The sequence below is a fragment of the Fusarium oxysporum genome, chromosome 4 (assembly GCF_000149955.1).
Source record: "Fusarium oxysporum f. sp. lycopersici 4287 chromosome 4, whole genome shotgun sequence".
Taxonomy (NCBI): domain Eukaryota; kingdom Fungi; phylum Ascomycota; class Sordariomycetes; order Hypocreales; family Nectriaceae; genus Fusarium; species Fusarium oxysporum.
The window spans coordinates 3,673,025-3,695,953 of record NC_030989.1 but is presented as its reverse complement, the minus strand read 5'-3'; the positions used below and the strand labels follow the sequence as shown (position 1 = coordinate 3,695,953).

The 22,929-nt window shown below is 48.8% G+C and overlaps 7 protein-coding genes across 24 annotated transcripts; 5 read left to right on the top strand and 2 right to left on the bottom strand.

Moving 5' to 3' along the window:
• The first annotated feature begins 278 nt into the window (after positions 1-278).
• Positions 279-2,518, top strand: FOXG_04184 (DEAD/DEAH box helicase). The gene is made up of 5 exons (XM_018382109.1): positions 279-851; positions 914-1,128; positions 1,203-1,417; positions 1,548-1,945; positions 2,005-2,518. Exons 1-5 carry the CDS (start codon positions 504-506, stop codon positions 2,074-2,076), a joined length of 1,248 nt encoding a protein of 415 aa, XP_018238763.1. The 5' UTR covers positions 279-503; the 3' UTR covers positions 2,077-2,518.
• Positions 2,519-2,642: 124 nt separating this feature from the next.
• On the top strand, positions 2,643-7,367 carry FOXG_04183 (DEAD/DEAH box helicase). Its single transcript, XM_018382108.1, has 2 exons — positions 2,643-4,210; positions 4,263-7,367. The coding sequence occupies exons 1-2, from the start codon at positions 2,710-2,712 to the stop codon at positions 6,179-6,181; spliced, it is 3,420 nt and encodes a 1,139-aa protein (XP_018238762.1). The 5' UTR covers positions 2,643-2,709; the 3' UTR covers positions 6,182-7,367.
• On the bottom strand, positions 5,992-13,709 carry FOXG_04181 (nitrate reductase [NADPH]). Of its 5 annotated transcripts, XM_018382104.1 has the most exons (4): positions 10,795-13,419; positions 8,281-10,737; positions 7,594-8,223; positions 7,322-7,536 (listed from the first exon to the last, which is right to left on the bottom strand). In XM_018382104.1, the coding sequence occupies exons 1-2, from the start codon at positions 12,599-12,601 to the stop codon at positions 9,830-9,832; spliced, it is 2,715 nt and encodes a 904-aa protein (XP_018238758.1). In that variant the 5' UTR covers positions 12,602-13,419; the 3' UTR covers positions 7,322-7,536; positions 7,594-8,223; positions 8,281-9,829. The 5 variants fall into 5 exon arrangements, with proteins under 5 accessions (XP_018238755.1, XP_018238758.1, XP_018238757.1 ...); XM_018382103.1 differs by having other exon boundaries at positions 7,322-8,223; XM_018382105.1 differs by having other exon boundaries at positions 7,322-8,680; positions 8,810-10,737.
• FOXG_04182 (Ca2+:H+ antiporter) lies at positions 7,543-10,545 on the top strand. 2 transcript variants are annotated; one of them, XM_018382107.1, is made up of 5 exons: positions 7,598-7,627; positions 7,756-8,232; positions 8,290-8,428; positions 8,485-8,691; positions 8,747-10,545. In XM_018382107.1, the coding sequence occupies exons 2-5, from the start codon at positions 7,926-7,928 to the stop codon at positions 9,504-9,506; spliced, it is 1,413 nt and encodes a 470-aa protein (XP_018238761.1). In that variant the 5' UTR covers positions 7,598-7,627; positions 7,756-7,925; the 3' UTR covers positions 9,507-10,545. The 2 variants fall into 2 exon arrangements, with proteins under 2 accessions (XP_018238760.1, XP_018238761.1); XM_018382106.1 differs by having other exon boundaries at positions 7,543-8,232.
• Positions 10,916-18,807, top strand: FOXG_04180 (uncharacterized protein). 13 transcript variants are annotated; one of them, XM_018382097.1, is made up of 12 exons: positions 13,323-13,648; positions 13,741-13,828; positions 13,875-14,319; positions 14,373-14,417; positions 14,481-16,513; positions 16,561-16,852; positions 16,905-17,059; positions 17,117-17,398; positions 17,451-17,747; positions 17,798-17,939; positions 17,999-18,291; positions 18,355-18,802. In XM_018382097.1, the coding sequence occupies exons 3-11, from the start codon at positions 14,301-14,303 to the stop codon at positions 18,100-18,102; spliced, it is 3,369 nt and encodes a 1,122-aa protein (XP_018238748.1). In that variant the 5' UTR covers positions 13,323-13,648; positions 13,741-13,828; positions 13,875-14,300; the 3' UTR covers positions 18,103-18,291; positions 18,355-18,802. The 13 variants fall into 13 exon arrangements, with proteins under 13 accessions (XP_018238751.1, XP_018238746.1, XP_018238744.1 ...); XM_018382095.1 differs by having other exon boundaries at positions 13,195-13,324; positions 13,394-13,648; positions 13,741-14,319; positions 17,999-18,802; XM_018382096.1 differs by having other exon boundaries at positions 17,999-18,807.
• Positions 18,808-19,075: 268 nt separating this feature from the next.
• FOXG_18765 (uncharacterized protein) lies at positions 19,076-19,237 on the bottom strand (the record flags this gene model as incomplete). The annotated part of the gene is made up of 1 exon (XM_018398904.1): positions 19,076-19,237. One exon carries the CDS (start codon positions 19,235-19,237, stop codon positions 19,076-19,078), a length of 162 nt encoding a protein of 53 aa, XP_018238741.1.
• A 200-nt stretch (positions 19,238-19,437) lies between these two features.
• FOXG_04179 (chitin synthase) lies at positions 19,438-22,340 on the top strand (the record flags this gene model as incomplete). The annotated part of the gene is made up of 2 exons (XM_018382087.1): positions 19,438-19,568; positions 19,624-22,340. 2 exons carry the CDS (start codon positions 19,438-19,440, stop codon positions 21,725-21,727), a joined length of 2,235 nt encoding a protein of 744 aa, XP_018238740.1. The 3' UTR covers positions 21,728-22,340.
• Positions 22,341-22,929: the final 589 nt, after the last annotated feature.

Genomic DNA, 22,929 nt, shown 5'->3' with positions numbered 1-22,929 from the left:
TATAAAGCCAACTTACATACAATATTTTGGGGCGTTTCACATTTTCCCCAACTGTCTGTGATCATTTTGTCTTTGTTTAATCGTAAAAATGACGTCCAATCTCGATCCTCCATTGTTACCCCTCCTGCTGGCGTGGACATTGGCGCCAGGCGGGCGGTGAATACCTTAGCTATAGTAGGCTCAGGTGTCTAGGTTAGCTCTGGTTATTTTGACGTTGGCGACTCTGCATGTGTTTGATTGGCTCCACGCAGCGCTCAACTCAACCTTCGATTCCAACATCGAAGAGTGACCCTACTCAGACAACCTGCGCCCAGCCTGATTCCGAGTCCAGCGCATATTTTTGCTCATACATCACTCGTGATTCTCGGACCTTCCATGTCTTGTGCTATATCTTCAGCTATAAACTCTGCGTCAAAAGTTCAACGTCTTCCCCTTATCAAACCCAATCGTCTTGTCGTTGATCGTCCTTAATCTGCCGTCATCACACCAAGCCTTTGAACGCCATGGCCGACGACGCTCCCGATGCCAGTCCCAAGAACGAACCTCTCAACGTCGAGACCAAGGAAGACGCAGAGACTCGCGCTACTCGTCGTGAACTAAAGCAATCCTCTATCTCTGACCCTCCAACGTCTGGTCCAGAAGATGCTGCCAACACATCGGATGCGCCCGACAATGACTTGAAGGAGCAAGTCGCCTCTCCTAAGAAGAAGCGCGCACATGACCAACTAGAGGGAAGCAAAGATGCTGAGGAAAACGATGCGAACAGTGTAGCATCATCGGACTCGGCCAAGGATAGAGCTCTACGAACCGAGCCCGAGAAGAAGCGACATCGCGACGAAGATACAGATTTGGTATGCTAACTGCAGTTTTATTTGCCAAGATGTAGGGGGCTGGACTAATTCTTTCTTTTTAGCCATCAACGATTGCTTCCAGCGAGGCGACCAAAGACACCGAAGCGGGCAAATCACCGACAAAAAAGTCCCAAGGACAAACATCTGCTAGCGCTTTCGCGGCGTCTGGCTTTGGCAAGCTGTCGTCCGGGACATCGCCCTTTGCTTCTCTTGGTGCCTCTCAGAGCGGAAGTGCGTTCGGGTCACTCGCTGCTGGCAAGCCCTCGCTTAGCGAAGCGTGTGACTTGGGCGCCTGGCACACCACTGCGTCTCAGGTGGCTGAGGGAAGAGGATAGAGCTGCTATGGACAAGATTGCGTGATCCTGGGGCTTCAAGGAGCCCTGGAGGCAACGGAAGCCCCTTTGGGGGAAGCACTTTTGGATCTGCTCTAGGGGGTACCAAACCCCTCTCGAGCTTCGCCGCGCCTGGTGCGGAGCCCCTCAAGAGCGAGAAACCTGCGAAGCCATTTGGTGCCCCGGATAGTGAATCCGAGGAGGGCGAAGAAGAGGACGAAGAAAGAGAGGAGAGTGAGCAACCTCCTGAAGCCGAACGTGCTGTTTCGCCAGAGAAGGAATCCGACGAGAAAAAGAAGCTTAAGTTGCAGAAAAGCGAGTTTCCTATCTATCTATTTGTCAATTTAGTACTAACAGTTACTAGTCGAGGTCAACGATGGCGAAGCCGGCGAGGCAACGGTTGTCTCTGTGAGAGCCAAGATGTTTTACCACGACAAAGAGGCCGGCTGGAAAGAACGAGGTGCAGGCATGCTTAAAATTAATGTGCCTCAGGCCTGTGTCGAGTACGACGAAAACGGCGCTGTCATCCCCGGATCATTTGATGCTTCCGCTTTGGAAATGGATGAGGAGGCCGCAGGAGAATCCCAAGGTCACAAGGTTGCCCGTCTCATCATGCGCCAGGATCAAACACATCGAGTCATTTTGAACACAGCGCTTGTCGCCGCCATGAAATTCCAAGAAAAGGCTTCATTGAAGTCTGTTGGCATTCTCTTCACTGCTTTCGAGGGTGAACAGTCCAAACCTGTGAGCATTACAATGAGAGTAAGTCGCAATGCCTTGAATTTCCTATACGTTACTTGGAACTGACAAATGTCATGCAGATGTCAGCTGCTAACGCAAAGCTTTTCATGAATGAGATTGGAATCATCCAAAAAGAACTCCAGAACAGTTAGTCACTGTTTGGAAAGCTCTTGCAAAGCTGTTAAACCCCCATAAAGAGGTGATGCCCTGCCTCAAGCCCTGATAGAATCGCAAACGGGGATTTGCATTGATACATGAGGGGAGCCAGTCTGGCCAGCTGCCGTTTATACAAATGGCAAGCAGGGCAGACGACTAGAAGGATATAAAGTCGTGCCCAGCTTGGAGCACACATGTTGATACAATGCACCGTGAGAGCCTATTCTCTTTCTGGCTTTTGCACGGAACCATGGATAGAATTGTGTATACATAGCTATCATTTGGGGAGCACTGCTGTGTCTCAACAATGGCATTGGGAAGCCATTAGTATAGGTCCTGGACACTGGAGAAGTGGATGGAGATGGTGTTACAGCCGTGTGCTGGCCATGCAGTCATATTCGCACAAATAAACACGCTTCGATTGATACAATAATACCTGCATTTCTACTAGGCTTTGTATTGCTCGTCACATTTGGCTATTGGTGATATTATAATTAATGCACGTGATTTGGCATCAATTTCGCGACTCGAACAATGCATGACGTCGCCACTTTCACGTATTGAAACGGCTTTCACCTTGTCATGAGTTCAGCCGAGCCTCGCACATTTCTTCAATTTCCAGTGATGACATGACAAAGCGCAAGGAAATATCAGACCGAATTGGTCCTAACGCAGAATATCCACTGCCAGGAGCAAAACGCAAGCGTGATGGCGACGAGGACTCAACAGCAGAGAGTCTGACTTCAAGTCAGCCGAGCAGCTCGAAATCCAAACGGGGAGGAAAGGGAGGAAAATCACGGCCGACCCTTCAGAAAGAAGCCAGCAGTGCAGTAGTACCCTGCGCTGTGGAATGGCCAGAAGAGTTTAAGCAGGTTGAACGAACGCATCGAGCTCTCAATCTTGTCTACACCTTTTGCACCACTCGAAAACATCTCGCCACAACATTTGACACTATAAAATCTGCCGTTGAAGCCCATATCAAGCGGGAACTATTGGTCGATGAGATTGCTTCCATGGTGGCGATTCGCCCTGAGGGTCTTTTCTTTGCATATGTCGACGAGAATATGCTGCAACTTGATGTCAAAGGCACTGAAAGGGACGAGGTCTTCCGAACTGGCAAATCATTCAGGTCTCAGGCTCCTGCGCATGATGCTTCAGTGGGCGGGTACACTGGCATGGACAGCCTTGACAAACAACATGATCGGGATCTTGAACCTGCAGGACGAGAAGTCCTTTTTCTCGAATTCATCGATGGCGATCTGAAGAGACAAGTCCCAGGCAAGGCTGGCGAGCCAACGAAGCCGAACCGAAAATTGAGAGACGAGCAGCTGAGAATGCCTGTTTTCAGCCAAAATCAGATGACCAATCTGATCGAGAGGCGTAACCAAAAATTCACCAATGCTATTAATGTCTTCCTCAACAAATGCTCCGAAGATGGGATTGATCCACTTGAAACTCTCAAAGAACAAACAAAGGCATACTTCCCGGCCCCTTCTGCCCAAGAAGAGTTTGCCCCGGAGAAGGCAGCCGATTCGATACCAGAAAGCATACCAAAGGAACGAAAGACCGTGCCAGAAATCGTACAGGAGCTCAAGGAGAGCCCCTGGTATACTGGGCAGATTGTCCCTGATGGACATCGAGTATTTGAGAAGCAGGAGGCTGTGTATGGGGACCTCAACTTTCTTTTGAGCCAGGATTTGGTCAACGCTCTATACAACGCCAAGGGAATCACACAGTTCTATGCGCATCAGTCAGAGGCTCTCAACAGTCTCCACGATGGCAAGCACGTTGTAGTGTCAACGTCGACAAGCTCTGGCAAGAGTTTGATCTACCAACTCCCGGTCATTCGTGCCCTCGAAGAGGACTACAACTCCAGAGCAATGTACATCTTTCCCACAAAAGCCTTAGCACAGGACCAGAAGAGGAGCTTGAAAGAGATGATGAGTTATATGCCTGGTCTTGAAGAGACTATGGTGGAGACTTTTGATGGGGATACTCCAATGACTGAGCGCAATGAGATTCGAGAGCAAGCAAGAATCATTTTTACTAATCCAGATATGCTTCACATTACCATATTACCCCAAGAAGAGCGATGGAGATCTTACCTGAAGAACTTGAAATATGTCGTTGGTAAGCGCTTCCTTTAATTTATACTTTCTATACGCGTACTAATCGTCAACAGTGGATGAGTTGCACTATTATAATGGTCAAATGGGTTCTCACATGTCCTTCATCATGCGAAGACTGAGGCGAATATGTGCCGCCGTGGGAAACCGGCGCGTCAAATTTATATCGTGTTCTGCTACAGTTGCGAACCCAGAGCAACACTTCAAAACCATATTCGGCATAGAAAACGTCCAGCTGATAGATTACGATGGATCTCCATCAGGACGGAAGGAGTTTCTGTGCTGGAACACTCCGTATAAAGACCCTGGCGATCCTGCATCTGGCCGTGGCAGCACCAAGTTTGAATGCGCACGCCTGTTTTGTGCCCTGATGCTAAGAGGTGTAAGGATCATTGCATTTTGCAGAGTTCGGGCGCAATGCGAGCTGCTCGTGAGCACTATCAAGCAGGAGCTCGAGAACCTGGGGCGGCCAGAATGTACCAATCTGGTGATGGGATATCGTGGCGGCTATACAGCACAAGATCGCCGCAGGATCGAGACTGAAATGTTTCAAGGTCAACTGCTCGGAATTGTTGCAACCACTGCGTTAGAGCTCGGTATTGACATAGGCTCCCTTGATTGTGTCATGACGTGGGGATTCCCTTATACGATTGCCAACCTGCGACAGCAGAGTGGCCGTGCTGGCCGTCGCAACAAGGATTCACTTTCGATACTCGTTGGCGACGGATTTGCTACAGACCAGCATTACATGCAGAATCCAGACGAGCTATTCACAAAGCCCAATTGCGAGTTGCAGGTTGATCTGGAGAACATGCTTGTGCGTGAAGGGCACATTCAATGCGCGGCATATGAAATGCCAATACGCCCAAAGGATGATGCAAAATACTTTGGCAAAGACTTACCGAAGATTTGCATGGAGCGCTTAATAAAAGATGACATGGGCTTTTATCATTGCCATGATAGATTTCGCCCTGTCCCTGCAAAGTATGTTGCTATACGAGACACGGAAGACGACCACTTTGCTATCATAGATATCACCAACGGCCGGAATGTTGTCCTGGAGGAGCTGGAGGCCTCCAGAGCAACTTTTACACTTTACGATGGAGCCATTTTTCTTCACCAGGGTAATCCCTACCTTGTACGAGACTTCCAGCCTGACAAAGGAATGGCCAGGGTGGAAAGGGTCAAGGTTGAGTGGACAACTATTCAGCGTGATTATACTGATATCGATCCCACGGAGACAGAGGCCATCAGAACAATCTCGAATTCTCGGTCGCATGCTTATTATGGAACAATCAAGATCCAGCAAAACGTGTTTGGATTCTTCAAGGTCGACAAGAAAAACCGAGTGTTGGATGCGGTACAGGTGGACAATCCACCAGTCATACGTTTCAGTAAGGGAATGTGGCTCGATGTGCCTAAGAAGGCGATGAGCATTCTCCAAGAGAGACGGCTTCATATTGCCGCCGCTATTCACGCTGCAGAGCATGCCATTATGAGTCTACTGCCAGCTTTTGTTATCAGCATGCCTGGCGATGTACGAACAGAGTGCAAGACGGCAGTGAAAGAGTTCGCAAAACAGGAATCACAGCGGAAGCGACCAGCACGGTTAACATTCTACGATGCCAAAGGCGGTGCAGGAGGCTCAGGTATCAGCACGAAAGCATTTGACCATGTCGACCAGCTGCTACGGGATGCGTTGAAGCGGGTCGAAGACTGTCACTGCGAGCGAGGTTGTGTTGAATGCGTGGCATCAGAGTTGTGCAAGCAAGCGAACGAAGTGATGAGCAAAGCGGGCAGTCAAGTGATCCTCAAGACTCTGTTGAACGTCGAGATTGATATGGAGTCACTGCCGATGGGTCCAGAGTTAAACATTCCCATAGGTACTGAAACAGTTGTTCTGGCAGAACCTGTTCCGTACCGGGCCAAAGAGGCAGCCTTCGAGAACCGTAACATCGGCGATACCAACGAATAAAGAACAACACGAGGTCTAAGTTTACATGCCGCTATCACTGTCATTTTGTTAATTAGTTCGATTACGACCGACTTGGCAAAGGATTCACTTGCGTCCCCCCAGTATATACACCTACCTTCGTTCCAAGCAACGAATCGAGATCTCCAGTCTCTCTTATATACGGTCCACACTCAAACTTCGTCTTCTTCTCGACTCTTCAAGCCATTTTGGATTCCTTTATCCTTCAGGGCGTACTTCGGCTGTCGAATCCCAAAATTGTTTTCGCCCTAGTTGAAATCACGATGCCCTTATTCCATGACAAAATATTCCCTCCATCAAACTATGGATATCGACTATGCAGCAATACATGCTTCAGCCTGCAGGGTCGCTAGGATGGTTATAACTCAACTGAATGGTGGACGAGCCGAGGGAAGCCCTGTCTAATGTTGTCGAATACTTGACGCCACGTCCCGGGATATGTACAATTTATCTTGTCTGACTCTAGTAGCAGTCCTATTGTTATCATAAGCGTATAGGGTTCTTCGATTCTTTCCTCTACTGCATTGCCTGCTCAAATATGATGATATGCACCAACGGTGCCGGAAATTGCCCAGGTTGACAGTGTTAGCTGCACAAGCAGACCGAGGCCGCCAGCTCTGGCACTTGTGATATCAGAATATCACACAGGAACTAGCAAAAGAGGATTTGCATAGTGGCTTGCAAATTCGATATGAAGCCTCCTTTGGGCGTCGAATCGGAATGGGAGTGTCGGTAGACGGGAAACCGGCACAGGGGATCACAGAATTAATGCCCCTGTCTGGCTGATGAACAAGCTTTTTCCAAGTCTAGCGTCTAGGGTGTGATTTGGTGTTGCTGAGGTGGCCTGTATGGGGTAAGATGGCTTGGGTCTAGACCTCGGAAGGGTAAAGTGTGAAGGATATGAAATAAGGATAAAAACAAGAATAATTTGAATCGCACTAGTTAGTTACGTAGGTCACCACTGTTGGTATGACGAGTAGAGCAAGATATAGGAGGATGAGTGAGAGTGCGATAAGACTGCTTTTTATGGTAAGAGAAATGCCAGCAATCAGCAATGGAGCACCTAGCTCTGCTCTGTACAATGATGTCGTCTGGACAGCGGCTAGAGCGTCAGTGACGTAGCTGGACTAGGGTGAGATTCAAGGCACTGCCAAGCAATGTCCCCCCGAAAATTAACGGTTGGGCCCGGCTTGGCCTGCTAGAGACGAAACTTGGCAGGGCACAAGCATTGTGGGTGAACGCATCCTCATCATGCTGGAGCTATCTCATTGGCTCATGAGGTCAAGGGGTCTTTTTTATTTACTGGGGAGATTTGGATGAGCCGTGGACCAAGAGATCTAAAAGGGGGTTAGGTCTGCCGAGAGGTGTGAAACATGGAGCTTGTACTCGCATACAGTAGCAATGCATTGAATAGAGGATCGACTGGGAGTGAGTGCCTCGTTACAGCATTGCTTTCCTCTTCTCTCCCACACACTTATATCCATCCTTCCCTTCCCTCTTTTGTTACGCGCTTGGTCCTCTCCCTTTTATTTGCCTACTAACCACTCCAACCGTAGCAAGTAAACACACACTATCCGTATACGCTGGGCGGTCTGGCAGCTGGCTCCCTCCTACAAGCCCCTAGGTCCTAGTCCCTGGTCTCGACCCTTCTCTCTCGGAAATTTGAGAGGACTATACCTGAACTGTCCCGTACTGCACTCAAGTGAACATACAAAAGGCAGCCGACATGCCTCGAGATCGCTCCTCTTCACGCTCCCATCGGCATCGCTCATACAACTCTCCCGACATGCGACAAGTCTCATCCGACGACCGTACTCTCCCGGTTCCAAACACATATAGCGAACACAAGAGAGGAGAGAAAAGAAGCCACGGCAACAGCAAAATGTCTCGACATATCAAGCCTGCGGGCGAGAGTGGTCGAAAGGGCTTCCATCCTATTCACTTTTCCAAGATCTCGTTCAGATCAACCAGTCGAGCTAGTTTGCTTTGCAACTTTCTCTGGCCTTTCGTTCCTGCTGCCATTGCTGTTCGCTGTAAGTCTTCTCCCACAATATCTTATCTCCTGTGTAGACTTGGCTCACGCGTATCAGATGCTATGCCCGATAATCATATCACCATTTTCGCGCTGGCCTATATCGCCATGGTTCCGTGTGCCAATTTGATCGGCTTTGCTGGTCAGGAGCTGTCACGAAAGCTGCCTCATGTCTTGGGTGTCCTTCTCGAGATCACGTATGTTCCTCATGGATTTAAATCCAAGAAACAACAACTGACATGTTTATTTTTAGCATTGGCTCTGTCGTCGAAATCATTCTTTTCATGATTCTTCTTTCCAAGGATATGTTTTTCGTTATCAAGGCTGCCATCATGGGTTCAATTCTTGCTACCATGCTCCTATGCCTCGGTGCTTGCTTTTTCGTTGGTGGCATGTTGAAAGAAGAACAGGAATTCAATGAGGCTATCAGCGAAGCTGGAAGCGGACTACTTTTAACTGCGTCAGTATAACTTTCCCGATCCTCCCCCCTCGTTCAATAACTGACTGATTCCCAGTGGTGTTGTTCTGGCCCTTCCTACTGTCTTCGAGTACGGTGTTGGCAATGGCGAGTCACTTACCGCCGCAAACCTCGACCACAAGACACTCCAAATCTCGCGCGTCATCTCAGTTCTTCTGATCATCGCGTATCTTGTATATGTCTTTTATCAGGCTCGAACTCACCATGGTATTTACGATGCTGTATTCGAACAGGATGAACACAACGATCGAGACAAGCACAAGGACCAAGCCAAGGCCAAGCTTACTTTGACTGAGTGCATCATCGCTTTGGTCATCTCCGTGGGCCTTGTTGCATGGACGGCGGTTATTCTCGTCATGCAGATCGAACATGTCATCGAAAGGGGTGATGTCAGCGACGCATTCATGGGTCTCATCCTTGTTCCACTTGTTGAGAAGCTTGCGGAGCACTTGACCGCCATCGATGAGGCCTGGGATAACCAGATTAATTTGGCAATGTCTCACGTACTCGGTGCGACTTTACAAACTGCTCTCTTTAACGCCCCTCTTGCCGTCGTTGTCAGCTGGGGCCTCAACAAGGGTCTTGATCTCAACTTTGCAGTTTTCGACCTCGTCATGCTCATCCTCGCTATTCTCACCGTTGGTCGATTCCTCCAGGATCAGAAGAGTAACTACCTGGAAGGCTTTCTGCTCATCATTCTTTACGTCGCTATTGCTGTTGCGGCCTTCTACTATCCAAACCCGACTGGCCATGGATCCGAGGGGGCTGCTGAAGGTAGTTCCGAGGGTGGACATTGATAGAATCCTCACCGGTTCGCTTTGAGTCTACCGGTTCTGTTTTTAACCTATTACGATGTTATGACCAGGAGTCACTTTCCAGTTTGATATTGCTCAGGGATAGCATGCCTGTATAGATACACAGAGTTGGGTCGTTGGAGCATGTATAGCATACTGTTGTTTATACGTACGTTACTCGAACTCTGATTTTATAGAGTTGCCAAAGAATCCCAAAAAATAATCTAACCTCTAAACGCCATTTGCCTCACGCCTCCCTGTAAAGTAACATCGTGAAATATGTAAGCAGTCCACTTTGACTGTCAGATTATCACCCTGAAGATCCTTCAGAAGAATACAAAATCATCTGATTTGAAACCCATGCCCAGAAATGAGGCCTCAACAGCCTTAACCATCGGTGGAGGTCCACAAACAAGCACCAACTCGTCGCCTTCACCACTTGCCTTAGGCAGATCCATGTATTCGGGAACCAGGGCTTGGTTCACGAAACCCTTGAGGCCATTCCATTCGGGTGGTGGATTAGAGAGGGCATTAACGACTCGGCATCTTGAAGGATTGGCAGCCTCCAGTTCTTCGAGCTCCTCCTTGCAGAGAATATCGTTCACACTCCGGTTGCCGTTGAAGACCAGACATGGCGTCGTGTCTTTGGGATTATGCATAACAGCGCGGAGTACTTGGCGGATAGGAGTAATGCCAGAACCACCACACACCATGATGAAACGGCGAACACGGCGTTCTTTCTCATTAATCGTGCAGAGGCCATTGCCATGATAGACGAATTTGCCCGTAGGTCCCTTAAAGTCAACCCAGTGGCTGATGGGAAGGGCATCGAGTGCTTGTGTCATAACACCACCCTTGCGCTGGGGAGTATCGTAGTAGATCTTGATAAGAATATCCAGACGGCCACAATCTGAGCCGTCGGAGTATGGTGTGTATGAGCGGATGATAGCCTCGCGGGTGGCAGGGTCGCGGAGACGCATCATAAGATGCTGGCCAGTGGGGAGGCCAATCTTCTGGGCTTCGTGGTTGAGCTTGAAGGAGAAGATCTTGGTATCTGGTGAGATGGATGTCTTCTTGTCGAGAATAGCCTTGCTCCATGTCTTGGCTTGGAGGAACACTTCTCGGTCTGCGTCGTCGTTCGTCTTGGTAGCATCGCCACTGAGAATGGCACGGGATACTTCATCGAGGGTGCCAATGTGGTATGTGGGCAGCATGGCTTTTGCATTTTCGCTGTCTGAAGTGAATGTTAGCGAACAATTCGATTGCCTTGGTATGATTAGGTAGAACTTACGAATGGCCATAAATTCTTCAGTAGCATCTTGACCAGCGGCACCAAAGATTGATGCTGCACCACCAGGGTGACCAGAGAGGTAAGGAGTGCCATCGTACACTTCGCCCTTGACAACGAACCAAGGCTCTTCTTCACCACTATGAGCCTTGAGCTCTTCTATGGTGATCTTTCGATTGATCTGAGGGTTGGTCATGCAGATCTGCTTCTCGGGCTCCTTTACCACGACCTCTTGAACTTCACCAGGGGCCTTCTCACCCCAGTAGCCGTTAGTGAGATCACCACCGGCCTCCTTGACTCGCTCCATCCAACCTTTGATCTTCAGGGTAGCGTGGGTGGGATGCTCGAAGCGAAGTGCATGATCCTCCTTGTGGATCACGATGCGGAACCACGGGTTGTTCATCATGCCCAGTACGCTCCAGTACATATCTCGAGGCTGCACGTTCATGGACTCGTCCATAGCACGCATCATGATGTCGTCTGCACTCTTCAACTCATCCAGAGGAATGTCAAGGTCCCAGAAGCACCAACAGAAGGATGTCTCGCGCCACCACATGTCGACACGCCCCCCATACAGAGTATCACCTTCAGGGGCGTTGCGGTAGTCATCCTCAGGGTATCTGATGTTGGCGAGTCTCCAAGATTTACCCTTATCAAGGGTAACCTCAACTCTTGTAATACGTCTTCCGCCACCACTGTAGGCATAACCTCGCACCTTATAGCTTGCCGGAGCATCCGTGAATGGCACCTTCTCTTCATGGGCAGGGTAACAAATGGCACTATTCGTGCTGAGGTCGTAAATGGCGTATTTCTCATCTTTCCAGACCTCAGGCAAGTTTGCGCTCTCTTCAGGTGAGATCATGGTGGGTAGGACACGGTTGTCATATATGTGATACCAGTTATCGCTAGGCTCTTGAGTGATAGTAATCTTCTTAAGCCACTTAATGCTTCGACCGCCGATCTGTCCAGGAATGACGATACGAACAGGCTTGCCATGGTCTGGAGGTAGGGGGTTGCCATTCATCTTGTGAGCCACCATGACACCTCTGTTAGGATCCATGCACCAGTTGAGCTTGATGGATGTACCATAATAGCCATTGGGTAACTTGTCTGCTCCCTCGAAGCAAGCATACCGGGCTCCGCGCTTAGGTTTCGCCGCAGAAAGGAGATCTCCTATAGCAACACCGGTCCAGAGAGCTGTTGACAGGCCGGCCGGTCCCCAAGAGAAACCCTTGGTTTTCCGTACAATGTTCTGCTCTTTGCGACGGTTTCCAGCACACACGAACGTCACTGGATAAGTCAATTGCTGGTAGTCGTTGATGAGATCCCGCACGTTCATCTTGATGGGGTTTTCGACAAGGCCACTTATTTCGAACTCCCAGTCGAGAATGTCATCGTCTTCACATCTAGGTACGTGTCCGTGGTTACGGACATAGTGAAGGTTCTCGCTGGTAAGGAAACCTTCATCGTATAAGTCGCTCAGGGGTGCCTCGACGTTGAAAGGGTGGACTCCAGTTAGACGAATAAGACGTGGATCTCTCTCAACAAAGTTATCAGGAGTCTTGAGATCTTCCTTGAGGACAGACTTTGGCGAGAATTTTGGAGGTAGAGGATAAGGCTTGATATGGTCGAGACGAGGAGATTCAACTGATGAGAGTTCTTGTAGATCGTGGAAGCTACCTATCCGAGATGGCTTTGCTGTTCCTGGAGGAGTAGGAGGAAGGCTGTGGGTATGTGTATGGGTTGAGATTGGTTCAGAGTTTTCAGGAATCCTTTCCTGTTGTAGGAGGGTTGTTGTTGAAGTCTCCATGGTGTATAAAGATATGTGTGTTAGTTGTGAAGAAGTTTCAAGAATAGTTACACAACCGAGAGCATTGATAACATTGTTTGAATTGAGGATTAGTCTAAGAGGTAGTAGAAAGTGCAGTATAATAAGTCTTATCGCGGGTGATCTGACGTGACGGCACTGCCGTTTGCCCGTTTCGAGGGCCTAGGACCCCCCTGAGGTTCTCCATTTAGATCTGCTGAGGCTTGGTTCATGATATCGTGTTTCTCTATTTCCCGCGAGGAGATGCAAGTTACAATTGAGTGGATGCATTGGGCTCTGGTCTGATCCCGCGGAGGTTGAAGAGTATGCGTTATCAGGAGATAGAGGCGATGGGCGAATCACGTCTGTTCCTTAGCTGATTGCGGCCGGAGATGTCTGAATCACTGAGGGCCCACCTTGCAACTGGGCTGATAAGGGCATCAAGATAGCAAGGCAGCGCATAGATGAGCACTTGTCGGTAATGTCTCGTGCATTATAGGTGATCAAGTTTTCTGCCCGGAGATGCTAAACATCTCAAGATCGTGGGCATATTTTCCGTCCAGATTTGACCATGGTCATACTATCAATGGATAGAGTTGAGGTTGAAGGATTATGATGAAACAGGAAATGATATGTCTTGTCTTGAATGATATGATGGTCTATTCTGCATAGGCTGGAATCGTTTACTGAATCAATGACTTATGATACCTCAACGAGCCAAATAAGGTATTTATGCAAGATTCGAATAGTTTTCCATTTTTGGATACACCGATAACGTTTGGTGCTCGATCTCAGAAACTTCCGAGGCTTCTACGGGCACAAGCTCGAAGATTGAATCAAGGCTTCCATCAAGCACTGACGCTAGAATATTGTTCCGGCACTTGGTTCAGCACAAACCCGGCAATAACGACTGCAGTAGCCCGACAACGCGGCACTTGATATATACTCACTCCATTACACCACCAAGACGAGCAGCCTAACCTAGAGCTGATCACTTATCCGGTAGGGCTCATTATGATTCTACAATGATATTTACACTCTAGGGATACTGTAAGTTTCCCAATCATATATCTCATAATACTACGACTCTCAAGAAAATGGTGATGCGGTGACTGAATCCCTAACTCTGAGTAAACTTTTAGTGCGGCGTTTGCAGCCTTTGCAATTGGACCTCAAGTCTTGTACTACCTTGGGTATCTTGTGGCTGGAAGTTAATGGTGAATTCATTAGGTAGAGTTCTTGTTCTAATGTACCTATCCTGACTTACATGTGGGAGAAATAAATGCTTCCGTACCAGCCAGGCGACCAGGCCAGGGTACCAATATATAGGTACCTATACCAATATGACTTTGGTGGCAGGCGAAACTTGACCCCACCCTGGGCACCTGCACCTCCACCTCTTTGGCTGTAGTCTGTACCTTAACGTTAATCGCTGTCAACCTCAAAATCAGGTAACAGCAAAACCTCAAACAGACACTGACTGCCCTGGCGTATCAGCCCTGCCACATCGCATATCCCCCGTCCTGGCTTGACGGACGCACCCATGTCGGCTCTGTTGCCTTATCTACAGCATCAATTTCTGGGGAAATATATCCCTTAGCAGGCAGCCTGCGCTGAATGTAGCGCCGCCTCCACCCATCTCACATTCGATCTAGAACATTTACCAGGTCGCGAATCGCCTCCAATCATACCGTGACCCGCCATGGATCGCGCAAGGAAGCGTATAATCTCTCACCACCCTTCTTACTTGTATAGTAGCTCATTGTCTCTCTAGGCGAACTGCGCACTTTGAACGAAAAGGCCTGGGATGGCGAATCTGGTATGAATCATCTGTCTACCCCACCACTCCCCCGCCATCTTGTATTAACAACACCTGTCGTAGACTTGTTCCCTGTTGCAAAGACTCTCGATTCGTCTCTCAAGAAGAATACCGCTTTCATTAAACGACTGCGAACAGCCATCACCCCCGCTACCCTCAGTACCTTCCTCCAGGAAATCCGAACTTTGAGCCTACACAAGTACCTTTCCGAGATCATATCTGCTTGCTATGAGGGACTATGCCGACTCAAGTCGCCTGGCGAGATCGAGGCCGGCGTGGAGATTGTCAGTGCTCTCCATCAGCGATTTGGTCCCAACGAGTTTACGGAATACTTAGCTTGGCTTCTTGGGAAAGGGATGGCGACTCCGGATAAGGGTATCCTCAAAACTCTGGCACCAGAGGTTCGTGAGAAAGAAGAGAAGGAGCGCATCATAAGACAACGCGCATTGCTTCGTGTAGTGACCGAGTTGTGGCTTGTTGGCGTCATCAGGACCCTTGATGATGTTAGCAGGCCCGACGACGCAACAAAAGGAGCCGCAGGCAAGACTCCCGAACTGAAGACCCGAACGAACAAAGGCACCGGTGCGGAACCGTTCCCCCTCGAAGTACTTAAGGATTTGCTTGGACACGACCGCGAACATGCCAACCTTCCGCTTCTTGTCATTTTTGTCAAGTCATTCAGCTGGGATATCCTTGGAGTAAAACCAACAGGCGCTGATGGCCGAAAGACAGTAGAGGAAGACGGCACTACTGAAGGAAACGAAGCCGAGGATGGCAGTAGTGGAAATGAGGCGTCTCCTGGCGCAGATCAGCCTTTCACCGAACCCGAAATGCGCGATCGATTCAGGGGCATATTGAAGAAGTATTTTGATGATGTCAAGGGACATATCACTCGGGATCAGAAGTCGATACAATCGCAAGCTCGACGTAATGCCGAGGCATATGTCAAGTCTGGTGAAGTCTTTGAAGATCGACAGGCGAACTATGAGAAACAGGTCAAGGCTCAAGAACGCCTCGTTTCAAACGCTCAGGTTATCGCGGACGCCATTGGGGCCGAAATGCCGGACCTTAAAGACTCAGATGATTCATTCGCCGCTTCCAACGGGTCTATCGGTCTCGTTAAGACCGGCGATTATCTTCGTTCCATGGGAGACGGTGCCGGAATCTGGGAGGACGAAGATGAGCGACGCTTCTACGAAAACCTGGTTGATCTTAAAGGCAAGGTGCCGGCTATTTTGCTGGAAGACGGCAAAAGGAAGAAGACAGACACGGACGAACAAGTTGGGAAGAAGGTAGACCCATCCGAGGCCTCGGAAGCCCCCAAGACTGCCGAGACTGCTGATGACCAGTCCACATCTATCGCTAACCGAACCATTGGAGCGCAAGTCGATGCTCTGCTTGCGCGTCTACCAGAGTTGACCAACAAGGACATCGCAGACCAGACAGCTATCGATTTCTGCTTCCTGAATTCCAAGGCTTCTCGCAACCGTCTGGTGAAGGCCCTGACGGAAGTTCCAAAGGGTCGTAGCGACCTACTGCCGTCATGGTCTCGTCTTGTGGCGACTTTGGGTCGATATATGCCAGATGTTCCAAAGGGCCTGGTCGATTACCTTGATGCGGAGTTTCGAAGTCTTCAACGACGGAAGGAAAAAGACTTCCTGGGACAAGTCCGTCTGAGCAACATTCGGTATCTTGCTGAGTTGACAAAATTCGGCATTGTGCCCGAGCATGTTGTCTTTCATTGTCTGAAAGTCAGCCTCGATGACTTTTCACGCATGAACATTGAGATTCTGTGCAACCTCATTGAGAACTGCGGCCGATATCTTCTTCGAAACCCTGAAACAGCTCCTCGTATGATGAGCTTTCTTGAAACTCTGCAGCGCAAGAAGTCCGTCCAACATATTGGACAACCAGAGCGGATGCTCATCGATAACGCTGTTTACTACGTCGACCCACCAGAACGTTTAGCTATCGAGCAGAAGGAACGTACTCCTATGGAGCTATTCGTTCGCAAATTGATCTACGTTGATATGACAAAGAGAAATTACAGCAAGATCTTGAAGCAGATTCGAAGGCTCCACTGGGAGGAGACAGAGGTATGCAGCAGAAACAGTATTTTATGAATAAGTGCTGATAGTTTTAGGTGGTTGCCATCTTGGAGAAGGTGTTCTCAAAGCCTGGAAAGGTGAAGTATGGAAGCGTTCACCTTCTTGGTATCTTGCTCAGCGCGCTCTATCGCTACCATCCTGCCTTTGTGGTCAAGGTTATTGATAACGTGATCGAGTCTATGACGTTTGGTCTCGAGCAGAATGATTACAGGTTCTATCAGCGACGTATTGCCGAAGTCAAGTATCTTGGCGAGCTTTATAACTACCGTATGCTTGAACATCCTGTTATCTTTGACACCATGTACAAGATTATGACATTCGGATATGGTAAGACGTTCCTTAGACTACTAACTTGTCCATCAACTGACTGGACTTACAGGCGGTCCACCTGTTCCTGGCAAATATATCCCACTCGATCCTCCCGATGACTTCTTCCGCATCCGACTTGTATCTACAATGCTGGAAACCTGCGGCATGTTTTTCAACCGTGGAGCAGCGGGCAAGAAGTTGGATTACTTCCTTTCATTCTTCCAGGTATGATCCACCACTTTTTTCTTTTCGGTATGTTGTCTTTAACTGACACTCTGGCAGTATTACATATTCACTAAAGTGTCCCTGCCGATGGATATCGAGTTTTTGGTTCAAGACACATTTGCTCTAACTCGGCCACAATGGAAACTTGCCACAAGCTTGGATGAGGCCGTAAAAGCCTTCCAACTTGCCGTTGCTCAAGATCAGAAGTCGGCAGGCGTTGACAAGGGAATCGACGTGGATGATGCCACAAGCGATGCTTCGTCCGATGATGACAACGTGGATAATGACGAAGATGGCGACGACAACGAAGACAGTGCTTCTGAGGAAGAGGAGGCAGAGGTAAGTCAATCAAGTGCGAAATACTTGGCCATGATTGACAAATGTAATACAGGACGTGGAGGAAGATTCCGACGACGAGAGTACCTTTGACGAGGAAGCCATCGTAGTCACTCGACAAGAAGAGGAAGTTGACCCTGAGGATGAGGCTGATTTTGAGCGCGAGTATGCCAAGATGATGGCCGAAAGTCTCGAGTCGCGCAAGTTTGAGCGCAAGCAGCTCTTTGATGTGCCGCTTCCAGTTCGATCCAAAAACCGCGAGGCTACCTCAACAGAGGGAGGCGAAGGAGAATCTCCTCCTGGCCATACTATGGCGTTCTCCTTATTGACGAAGAAGGGCAACCGCCAGCAGGTAGTTTCCATTGCCACTCTGTGCCGTTCTAGATGCTGACCTGGAATTAGACACGGACTGTCGAACTGCCCTCCGATTCTACCTTTGCTATTGCAATGAAGAACCAGCAACAGGCTGAAAGGGAGGAACAACAGCGCATCAAGAATTTGGTGCTCAATTATGATCTTCAGCAGAATGAAGACCAAGATGGTGGTACAGACCCTCAACCAACACAAATTCATTACAACACCAATATTCACACATCAATTCAGGCAACGAACGACCGGCGACGTTCTACCACAACCGGTTGGAGAGATCGAACAAGGATAAGAGCCAAAGATCTCGTAAACTCCAACTGAGCGATGTCGATTGGTAAAGATATTCAAATGGGTAAGACTTCTAATCAGGAAACTACCAGCCTCGGCGATAAACCAATATCACTCGACGACTGCCTCCCGAGATGACCGTCGCTTCGCTTCCGAGTTATGATCACGGATGCTGTGATCGAGAACCAACCTTGTGCCACATTCGTGCCGTCTTGGCACGTCGCGCAAAGTGCGGTCCAGTAAGCTGAATCCTTCTCAACGTTGATGCAAGCTGTGCTTTTCAATAATGCGGCTTCACGCAGTCCAGCTTCATTGCCGGAAGTATGCTCGCAGCAGTAAGATAGCTTCCGCAGTATAAGCCTGGACGTCAGAACACGACCCTGCCACACGCGCGCGACGCAGCAACGTGTTTGCCAGGGAATAGAAGGGACAAGGCATACTAGAAGCACATGCGTCGTCTAGAGTTGAGGATGTTTAGACGTCCAACATGGCTTGAGCAGATGAATAGCTAAGGAAGGCATTTAAACCCCTGCCAGGTTGCTGGTTATCAGTACGCTGTAGCTTGAGATTGAAATACTGAACTTGATACTAGAGAGCATTGGACCTGGTCAACGCATTGAGTTAATCAAGAGTGGAAATGGTAACGCTAATATTGGTTTGTGTGTGTTTGTTTACAGATCGACTAATGCTTATAAGTCCACCTTGTGGCATGCAATATATCATGTGTAACCGTGATGAGGTTGGGATGACACCCAGTTTTTTGGTGACCTTTAGATGGACAATCTTGCCTTGAATTCCCACGGGAATCTGAATGTCTTTACATCCGATGTTTCTTTCGTTCTCAGCATCTTCTTCCGCTCGTCGCACCTTCCCCCACATACAGCTTATGAAGGGGGCAGTTTCCTCTGATATTCATGGCACTTGCTTTCCTTCAATTATATTCCTAATCGATTTGGCTTGTGTCACCAAATTTGGCTCATTCAAGCCTCGTAATATTCTGCCGGCACCCGCCGGGAGCTCACCTCAAGGCAGTGCCTCCAACCTAAGAGACGGCCCCTTTCTGAACACGGCCCTGTCCTTCTTTGACTCTTGTCTCCCATGGTCACTGTCCAGCACGGCTTGCAGCACACAAATCTTTAGGGAGTGGTTGCCGTGCTTCAGGTCGAGTTTACGAACTGTCTCCATCTGTTTCACTGACACTATCTCTCTGTTGCCTGCCAACTGCTGTCAAACGAGGAGGAAAGGCCACTTTGCAATCATGGCCCTACTAAAGGACTGGCCGTTGGAAAACGTGAGTCGACATACTGCAGAATTTCGCTCCGTCATGTGCGCTAACTTGATCATTTCAGGTTATATATACCAGCATAGTCGGTGTCGTGCTTTTGATGGCATGCCTCGAGTGGTTTCTCTGGTTGGCAGCGTTCGTCTACTGCCTCGTCAAAATCTTTCAAAAGGCAGAACATTGGTCTATTAATGTCTTATGCATCATTGTTGGCACTGCCTTTGTTCTCCTCCGGTAAGCCATGTCCAGTCACCTAGCACAACATGGCCCTAGCTAATATCAAGTCTAGGGTCATATTCCTCCCAATCATGGTGGTGACGCTGCCACTTCCGGATACCGTTACAAAGTTGTGGCCGAATGAGATGGTGTCTTTTCTCCAGTGGTTTGCATTCTGGGCCTTCGCGATCCTCTTGACAGTGCCATGGTTGTTCTGTATCTACCAAGTCGTGACAAATCAACTCGGTCGAACGAAGCGTATGAAACAGGTGCTCGATGATGTTACTGCGCCAAAGGTCGTCATAGTCATGCCTTGTTACAGAGAGGAACCTGAGGTTCTCCTCAAAGCTGTCAACTCAGTAGTCGAATGCGATTACCCACCCGCCTGTATCCATGTTTTCTTGTCCTTCGACGGGGAGGAGGAGGACGAACTCTACCTCAGCACTATTGATAAACTTGGTGTATCCATGAAGATGGAGACATACCCCAAGAGTATTGATGTCACATATCGATCTGCACGTGTAACCATTTCACGTTTTGAGCACGGAGGCAAACGTCACTGCCAGAAAGTAACCTTCAAGCTCATTGACCGAGTGTACGAGGAGTATCTCAAGCAGAACGACAATCTATTCATTCTCTTTATCGACTCCGACTGTATCCTAGACAAGGTATGCCTACAAAACTTTGTCTACGACATGGAGCTCAGCCCTGGCAATTCTAGAGACATGCTGGCTATGACAGGCGTCATTACCTCGACGACGAAGAAACATAGCATCATTACACTGTTACAAGACATGGAATACATACACGGACAGTTGTTTGAACGAACCGTTGAGTCTGGCTGTGGTTCTGTCACTTGTCTCCCGGGAGCGTTGACGATGCTGCGCTTCTCAGCCTTTCGAAGAATGGCCAAATACTATTTTGTAGACAAAACAGAGCAGTGCGAAGACCTGTTCGATTTTGCCAAATGTCACTTGGGAGAAGATCGCTGGTTAACCCATCTATTCATGATTGGAGCCAGGAAGCGGTATCAGATCCAGATGTGCACATCGGCCTTTTGCAAAACCGAGGCTGTGCAGACATATCGGTCCCTGGTTAAGCAGCGGCGCCGATGGTTTCTAGGCTTCATCACAAACGAGGTCTGTATGTTGACGGACTGGCGCCTGTGGAAGCGCTACCCCGTTCTCATATTGGTCCGTTTTATGCAGAATACCATCCGGACAACAGCATTACTATTCTTCATCATGGTTTTGGCCCTGATAACTACAGTCAAGAAAGTGGACGACCTTCCTGTGGGATTCATTGCCGTTTCTCTGGGGCTGAATTGGCTTCTGATGCTGTACTTTGGAGCCAAGCTCCGGCGATTCAAAATCTGGTTCTATCCTCTCATGTTTATTCTTAATCCGTTCTACAACTGGCTTTATATGGTGTACGGTATATTCACAGCAGGGCAGCGAACTTGGGGCGGGCCACGAGCCGATGCTGCGGCGGCGGACGCGCACACGACAGCAAGAGAAGCAGTGGAACAAGCTGAGAAACAGGGAGACGAACTGAACGTGGTCCCCGAGACGTTTAAAGCGGCACACGAAGCACGTAGGGCTGCCTCGAACCGTAAGTCGACCGCAACCACCGAACTCGGGCGAACTCGAAGCGTGGTGCGACCACCAGACAAGATTGATGGCAAGTTCTCGGCACGTCAAAAGACAGCATCGGGAACATACGCTCATCCAGATGAGATCGATACCAGCACAGAGGACATTGAAATGGGGAAAACAACATCCCACGTGTGCTCGAAGCCTCAAGAGTGTGCGGATCTCGGGGTTGGAACACAGCGAAGAATGAAGCTCCTAATGGATGAGGAAAACATTCGAAAGTATGAGACTGCACAACAAATGCAGGGCCGAGCTTCTCAAGTGAGCGATATGGAAGGCATCCAGTCGAGTCACGGGTTCTCGGCTTCACCTATGAGACGTGCTGAGATTTCGGGAGATATGACCACTTCCCCAAGCCCTGTTCAATACAATCAGGTCGTTCAAGACGAGCCAGTTGAACCTCGTCGTCGAACTTCTCCGGAGAGAAGCATTGGTACCAGCCTTGACGGGGAACAAGTAAGGCTTGGATCAAACGTGTCGTTTGCTCGTCGAATGACGAGAGGGAGACTGAAGAAAAGCCGATAGAATAAGGCGATGAATATTGCCTGGATCAAGCCAGTGTTTATATTGCTTAGGTTGAGCCAGTTACTTATGTGGTTCGTCATTCTCAGATTATACATAGTGTAAAAAATGAAGCTATCTCGAACAACGAACAGCAGGTTTTGTTTGCATTGGATAGTTGTCGATCCAAGCATGCTGAAGCCCACATCTACCCCGCAATTCTGGAGCCGCATGGGCCATCATGACAGCACACAAGAGAAATGAAGATGATGAAGGTCAGACCAGGCAGGTCGTTCGTTGACCGGGGTCGAATGCTCCAAGCGACCCTGTCACGTACTATGTACAACCAACTACGGATACAGTACGGACGGGGGAGGGCGAAAGGAACCAGAATAGCCTCACTGACATGTGGCATCCTGATATATATGCAATTTCAACAACTCTCACCAACATGAGGCTACTCCTGTTAGTTCATGAACAAATTGTCGTTTCGGTGTGCCGGGGAGGAAAATGAGGGCTTTGTCGGTGAGCCAGTCCAGTCCAGTCGATCACCTGAAAGTTCATTTCCAAGTTGGCGGAGCAGAAGAGTGAAAAATGCATGATGTTAGTTTCGAACAGCTTGGCACAGTTTGTTTGGCTGTGTCAAGATCATGCAAATGTTGTCTTTAGTCACACCCGGAGGGTTGGGCCCGGTTTAAGGTGGTAATATTATTGAGCTCGACCAAGATAGGCAGTCTCGAAATTTCTTCAATATTCTTGATAGAGATATTTTTGTCTCGTCAGTAGGGGTTAGGAGTGCGCTGAGATGTGATGGAAAAGTCAAGTTTGCCATGTTTAATAGACTAAAGGAGCCTAGGTGGCGAGGAATCAATCCATGAATGGAAGACTTGCTTTATCGTTATCAGAGGGGCTCTCACCTGTTAGAGGGGTTTTCAACACCACTGTTTGTGCCCCTCCATCAACAAAGCTTTGTGTCTGCCTCGCCTATGAAATGGTGGAATAGCGGGGGAGGGGCATGACATCTCAATTTTTACTTGCTGCACTTGTCCTGGTGAGGCGAAAAAAAAAAGTAAGAAAGGCCTAGTCTCTGCTTGCCTCATTTCAGGACACGCTCGAGTCGAGGGTATCACTCACTAATAAGGTGCAGCACTATCTACCTAGTAAGGTAGTTGCTGTGGTGTATGTATCGTCGTGGCTGATGCTGGTGCCTTGCGTTTCTTTTTTAG